General features: G+C 40.2%; 2 protein-coding genes across 3 annotated transcripts in view; both read right to left on the bottom strand.

Moving 5' to 3' along the window:
* Positions 1-490: 490 nt before the first annotated feature.
* Positions 491-6643, bottom strand: CRYGS (crystallin, gamma S). Of its 2 annotated transcripts, none has more exons than XM_005858427.2 (3): positions 6542-6643; positions 1219-1461; positions 491-856 (listed from the first exon to the last, which is right to left on the bottom strand). In XM_005858427.2, exons 1-3 carry the CDS (start codon positions 6560-6562, stop codon positions 584-586), a joined length of 537 nt encoding a protein of 178 aa, XP_005858489.2. In that variant the 5' UTR covers positions 6563-6643; the 3' UTR covers positions 491-583. The 2 variants fall into 2 exon arrangements, with proteins under 2 accessions (XP_005858489.2, XP_014385951.1); XM_014530465.1 differs by lacking the exon at positions 6542-6643 and adding an exon at positions 4049-4081.
* A 36-nt stretch (positions 6644-6679) lies between these two features.
* Positions 6680-7286, bottom strand: part of TBCCD1 (TBCC domain containing 1) — a 28838-nt gene continuing 28231 nt past the window's right edge. Inside the window, exon 8 of the mRNA XM_014530449.1 lies at positions 6680-6718. The gene's annotated coding sequence lies outside the window, so the exon portion shown is untranslated. The remainder of the gene's footprint in view (positions 6719-7286) is intronic.

Genomic DNA, 7286 nt, shown 5'->3' with positions numbered 1-7286 from the left:
TCAAGAGACTTATGGCACTACTATTTTCAAGTAATAGCCCTGTTTGATAGGTACACTATCCCAGGGTTGTGTATTTACATGATGTACACAGATCCCCAGCCAATATGTGTTGAATGAGTTAAAAATAAAGAGAAAAGAACAGGGCTTTGGAAACCTAAGTATCCTGGTCCCATCATTCACAAGCTGGTGAACTTGGACAAGTTTTTAATTTCTCTAAATTCCCGGTTCCTTATTCATAAGATGCAGATGAACCACCTCTTTTTCAGGATTGTTGTGAAGAGAAAATGGCATAATAAAAGCACTCAATGAATGGCAGCTATTATTATTGTACCTGTGAATTAACACAAAATTAGCAACATGTGGCACTACGATTTTCTAGTCTTTTTCATGCAGTCCCATTTTGAGTTAGTTGCTTTGTGTAACTGCCCACTCTGGTGGATACTATTTGATCCCTAAGAGTGTTTAAGGAGAGGCAACAGTCAACAGTGGAGTGCATGCCAATTGTTTTATTTATGATGCCTATTTGATGACAAGGCCAGCAGTGTTTGGCCCCTAGGAAGAAGCTTATGGCCCATCCATGTCATTACTCTACAACGCGGCGGAAAGACTGGACAGCTGGGGAAGCTGCACCCCATTCGATGGGCTTCCGGTACTCCTTCTTGTCCAGAAGGTACTGCCTGCCGCGATAGTTGGGTAGCTCGTAGAAAATCCAGGCACCCTCCAGCACCTTACAGGAGTAGACCTCTCGCATGTGAAACTGCTCCATGATGGAAGGACAGTCTTCAGTGGTTTCATACATCTGACCATTAAAATCCCCTTTCTCAAAGATCTGAATCTTATACTGGCCTCCACTAGACTAAAAAAACAGAAGGAAATGAACAGTAACCATCATGGAAATCACCAGCAGGTCACAGACTCAGAGAACAGGATGGTTCAGAACCCACCATCTTGAAATCTAGATGATCCAAACTCCCATCCCCACTGTGCACTCACTGAAACAGCTGACTTAAAAACTTAATTCCTTAAAACCCTCAAGAGGTAGCAAAAGTGCTATGGAAATAATTAGTGTATTCAGTCTTATGATGAACTGAGCTAAGATTTTATTTAAGCCTCCACAGCCAAAAAAGACAGCTTCCCATTAAGAAGTAGAAAAACCTCAAAAAAACTTTCACGTAAAACAAAAAAGCGTGGAGACAGCGAGAGTGCCACCAGGCTCACCAGATGAACAGCCCTGCAGGAGCCCAGGCGATCGTTGAGGCCCATCCAATGCTGGTATTCAGGGTACTCGCCCCGAGGTAAGATGTACATGTACCCAGCAAAGTTGGGCCTTTCATACACAGCCCAGGTGCCTCCTTCCACTCTAATGGAGTTGCAGCGATTCAGGTACATGTGGAAATCTGCACAGTCGCAATCACAGTCATAGTGGCGGCCTTGAAATTTTTTGTCTTCATAGAAAGTAATCTGAAGTACAGGGCAAACAAAGAGAACTGAGTAGTTGGGTGGCATCATTCATACATAAGATAAAAATTAAGAGCATACTCCCCACTTCAGAAATTCCTTCCTTCTCCATTTTTGCTCTACCTTATAACATTTTTGCTCTACTTTATAACATTTACCTTCTGACAGACAACTTTGGTTGTCAACGATAGGAATGAGTACCTTCTGAGGGCTTAACATAAGAAAACCAAAAAGTGCTCTAATATAAGCCGGCAATTTCAGACGCAAGCTCACTGCTTCCTGCTTTTTATTCCCACGGCTCACTGTACTTACCACATTACATAATAAATTATCTACTAATATGTCTATCTCTCCCACCAGACCTCCTAGTGGACTTCTTTCAAGGGTGAAGACCAAACCTCATTTGTGCTAAAAACCGCTGTGCCCAGCACTTGTCAGACCCTCAATAAATGTTTGGTGAAGGCAAATAAGTGTAAATACAGGCATTCATTCTAGGTGAAATAGAAGATACATAGGAAAAATAAACAGACCTTAACTTTAGAGAACTTATTTTAGATGGATACAGAGCATGAAAATATACCATATTATGTTCTGTATTATTTTATTGCCAAGAAAATTGTTGCAAAGTAACAAAATGTTCTCTGTTTCAAGCTCTTCCCCAGTTTCTAACAGAATGCTTGGGGTACCCCCTTGGATCTGGATCTGTGATGGCCTTGGAAAACATGCAGCCCTGCAAAACTGGAAATAATAAACCTGGGCTCTAGAGTTGCATCTCCATAATCAGCCCCACTACCTTAGTCAAGCCATCTCTCGGCTCCAAGTCCTATTTGTCAAATGAAAGGAATAGACTACATTGGTCGACCTGGCTGTGAAATAAAACTCAGAGCTTTTCTGGTTGAAATAGGGGCTAGAGTTACAAGAAATAACCCAGGTTTTCATGAAACAGTGTCTGACAACCACTAGACCAAATGGGCTATAATTCCTCAATCCAAAATCAATGCTAGGTTATCATTTAAAACTGAAGTCACAGGCATCATAAGAAGTTAATTCCCTGGCGTTATGCTGCCACCTTGTGACTCTTTGCTCTATCGGTTTAAAAGGAGAAAACCAGGAGGAGCAGAGCCAACTAGTCTGGATAGAATCTTCTAGGTGAGGCTTGAAGGCTAAGTAGGGGTTTTCTCCACAGGCAAAGGAAAAAGGATAGCCTGTTCAAAGGAATAAAGGAGTGAGGGATTATGAGCCATTGTAGGGACCATTACATTGAGTATTTATTAAGTATTAGGAAATAAAGGCAGAAAAGAGACACAGGAGCCATGCTAGAATCCCTTTGGTGATAATGCGGGAGATGTACCTGGAAATAGATGGTTGTTATGGGCAAGGTAAGTGATGAGGGCCAATGGAAAGGCAATGGCAATGTGAATGATGATGAGAAAACGTGCAAAAGAAATTTAGGGTTTGGTGACTAATTAGATGCAGAGAATAAAGGTGAGAAGAAACCAAGAATGACTCACAAATGGACATAAAACCTCATTCTCTTCCACCCCATGTAGTTCTTTCTAGATGGTTCCCTACTAATTATATCCTTCTATCTTAATCTCCCCTCTTTACCTTTCCCATTTCATCTATTTCCTGTTCCCTAAAAGCTTCCTTCCCACCCCTAATCATCTACTTTATCTCCTTTCGCCCCTTCCCAAATTCATCTCTTCCAGCTCCTTTTCCAATTTTAGCGCAGCATATACCGTGGGGCCTTGACTTACGAGTGTCCCGACTAATGAGTTTTTCGGGATATGATCCGTCTCTCCGCCGATTTTTTGCTTTGAGTTGCGAGCTAAAATTCGGGTTACGAGCCAGCTTCAGATACCCCACCGCTAGTTGGCGCAGCGAACTCACAGTGAACGCCACAACATCAGCCCAGCATCACGTGCCTCACTCGTTCACAATTGATTTGACATCCGAGTAATTTGAGTTACGAGCTCCGTCATGGAACGAATTAAACTCGTAAGTCAAGGCCCCACTGTACTAGTATTTAAAGATATATGGTGCCCCTGTTTACAGATAAAAAAACAAACAAAATAAAATAGCAGCGCCACTAGTCACTGGCTCTGTGACTTGAACAAGCCATTGAATCTCTCTGAGGCTCAGTCTCTTCATTTGTAAAACTGGATCAGCGTATCTACTGCACAGGATTGCTCTGAGGGTCCAATGCGATAATGTAGATAAAGCAATTAGTTTAATACCTAGTTCATAATTGCCAATAAGCTTTTCTTATAGTTGTTACAGAAAAAGAAGTTAATTGACTTTCTTATGGTCACTATGTAGTGACCAGTTAGTTGCAGGCAAGTGAGTGGACTGCAGTGCAAATTCCTGGTTAGTAATCTGTGGTTCATTTTATTTTACTTTATTTTCCCTTTTGCTGTCTTCCTACCTACATAGCTATCCCTGTTTGACAAATAGAATTTACTCTCTTAGAAACAGAACAAGACTGATTCTGAGTCTGAGGGGTTTTCCCCAAAACCTGTGAAAAGATCTTTAGGAAAATCAAGGTAACATTTCTATGAATAGATAGACCCAAGTTCTTAATTCAACTTACCTTTGGTTTTCAGCCAACTAATCACAAAAGAGCCTTTGCAAGGGATATGTTATGGGAAATTTAGTATCATCTTTTTCCTTCATTGTTTCTCACATTTACTGCCTTCTGCACATGTGTCTGACTGACATCAATAGCTGAGAAATGAAATATACACGATATTCTACAAGTTCACCTTGCTGTCCAACCTCCCAGCAGAGCAGCTAACCATCCTAAGAGTGAAACAAAGCACTAATGTTGCCGTGGAACTATTACTGAGCTCCAGGACCAAGCTCACCTTTCAGGGAGACCTTCTAACTCTCAGGGCCCAGAGAATGTTGCAAATCTACTCACTTTCCATTTGTAGGTCTATGAAGTCTACTCTATGGTCAGCTAAGAGAAGGTTTTAACTTTTGGGGGTGGGAGAGGAATCTGCAGAAAAGGCTAAGAAATGTGCAGAAGATTTGCCTAAAATTTCAAAATTCCTCTTGTTTTCAAGTTGACTTTTTGAAAAATAGCCTACTAATCCAATGTGGCAGAAAGAAAAGTGTCTCAAGTATTCCAGAGGCAACAAAAACAAACACAATATGTTCTTTCTGACAAGCCCTTAACTCCTCTGATTAAACTGCTAGCAAGACAGTGGGAAAGGGAGAGTAAGAGAAAGAGATGCAGTCTTCTTTGGTCTAGCAAACAAAAGTTATTTAACTTAAGCAAAAGTCCAGCCACAAGAAACGAGAGAGCACACCATTACTACTTCGGAAATCTCTGAAAGCAGGGATGTTTTCATCTAAGGTGATTTTATAACAGCTTTCCCTTGAGGTACATGGATATCTCTCTAGGACTGCACATTCTCAGTGGGATGTGCTTGGCATATTATCAAGAAATTCAGAGCACTAAAGACACTGTCTCATTTTTCTCCTTCTGAATAACAAGTATGATTATTAGTTCTATTTTCTAAAAGGAAAATAATCAGGCACTAACCAGTTCTAGAACATATTAATAGGTGCTCTCTAAAATGATGCAATGGGTTTGAAAGTTTGCCGTGGAACTATTACTGAGCTCCAGGACCAAGCTCACCTTTCAGGGAGACCTTCTAACTCTCAGGGCCCAGAGAATGTTGCAAATCTACTCACTTTCCATTTGTAGGTCTATGAAGTCTACTCTATGGTCAGCTAAGAGAAGGTTTTAACTTTTGGGGGTGGGAGAGGAATCTGCAGAAAAGGCTAAGAAATGTGCAGAAGATTTGCCTAAAATTTCAAAATTCCTCTTGTTTTCAAGTTGACTTTTTGAAAAATAGCCTACTAATCCAATGTGGCAGAAAGAAAAGTGTCTCAAGTATTCCAGAGGCAACAAAAACAAACACAATATGTTCTTTCTGACAAGCCCTTAACTCCTCTGATTAAACTGCTAGCAAGACAGTGGGAAAGGGAGAGTAAGAGAAAGAGATGCAGTCTTCTTTGGTCTAGCAAACAAAAGTTATTTAACTTAAGCAAAAGTCCAGCCACAAGAAACGAGAGAGCACACCATTACTACTTCGGAAATCTCTGAAAGCAGGGATGTTTTCATCTAAGGTGATTTTATAACAGCTTTCCCTTGAGGTACATGGATATCTCTCTAGGACTGCACATTCTCAGTGGGATGTGCTTGGCATATTATCAAGAAATTCAGAGCACTAAAGACACTGTCTCATTTTTCTCCTTCTGAATAACAAGTATGATTATTAGTTCTATTTTCTAAAAGGAAAATAATCAGGCACTAACCAGTTCTAGAACATATTAATAGGTGCTCTCTAAAATGATGCAATGGGTTTGAAAGTTTTCAAAGTAAAAAGTTGGGGTGGGGGGTGGGGGATGGGGGGAATCAGGAACTAATGGCTTTGCTTCAGTCCCTGGTCAGTGGAATAGCTAAAAAGAGAATGAAGGTACCATTCCCTCATTCCCAAAGCCCTGCCTCAGGATCAAATAGCCAGTTCAACAACCGTAAATCAAATATCTGAAGGTAATTTTCTTAACTTAATAAGCACTTTATTTGGGGCAAAGGGTTAGAGTAACTGCTTGAATGAAGAGGATATGTAGGATTTAATTCTCTTGATTGTTCCATCCACCTTGGCCTTTTAAAATATTAATGGTTGAGGTTAAATTTCATAAAACAAAATTTTCATTGAATACCAAAAGCTTTCTACTTCACATAATCCTCTGATCAGCATTCCTATTCCTGTGGAAGTGCATGGAATATTAGTTTCTGGAAGACAGAAATCATGGTATTTACATGTTATATACTTGTACAGTATTCAACATAGCACCACACATACTGATAACCCCTTAACAAACTGTTTGATAATTCTGTTAGAGAATATAATAAGCATGTCTTAATCTTCTCTCCCTATCCTAACCTTCTAAACACTATCATACTCACCAGCAGGGAAAGTAGCTAAAGCTTTTCTACATGTTTTTTTCAATGTATCATTAGGTAAAAAGAAAGTAGTTAGGCTAAAAATCAGCATGACCATTTATTTACCTTTGTTCCAGTTTTAGACATTTTTGATGGGTTTCTCCAGTGCTGAAATCCAGGAATAGATTCAGAGTTAGAGGCACAGAGACATTTATACTGGGATGGTTTCAAGTCAAACATTTGCTTGGTCATGAGAATAGGATCCAAAAATTGAGTCAGTCATTTAGAAACTATTGATGGTTTCTAGAAAAACAATTGGGATTATGAAATAAAGGAAAGCTTCAGTACCCACTTTCATGCTTACCAAGCCTTGCTGAACGACAGACTTTGCTGAGTCAAGACACCAAAACTCAGCCAAAGTTTTCAGAATAAAAAATAAAAATGGTCCTCTTACACAGTAAATTTGGTTTTCTAGAAAGAAGCCACCTTGAAATCCCAAATATCTTTTTTCTTCTTCAATAAAACTTGCAGGAGATGAGTCAAAAGGATATCCTCTATTTCTGAACAGAAGTGACGTGTTGCAAAGCAACAAAATTTACATAGCTTAAAAGAAATGCATGATCTTGTGTTTGAATAACAAAATCACAACAAAGGACATCTTTGTAACAATTAGCAAAAATCCTATATAATAAAGAGGTAATATGCAAATTGACCCTCACTCCATCATGCCATCACAAGATGGCCGTGCCCACAGCGGAGGCGGGGTTCCCATAACAAGCGATCAGCAGGGACCTGAGGCTGTGTGGCGCTGGGCCGGGGTGAGGGACCTGAGGCTGCACCCCCTGCACGGTGGGGCTTGATGGGGGATCTC

This window comes from Myotis brandtii, unplaced genomic scaffold (genome assembly GCF_000412655.1).
Source record: "Myotis brandtii unplaced genomic scaffold, ASM41265v1 scaffold118, whole genome shotgun sequence".
In the NCBI taxonomy this organism is placed as follows: Eukaryota; Metazoa; Chordata; class Mammalia; order Chiroptera; family Vespertilionidae; genus Myotis; species Myotis brandtii.
Note: the sequence above shows the minus strand (reverse complement) of the source record. Positions and strands in the feature narration are given on the sequence as shown.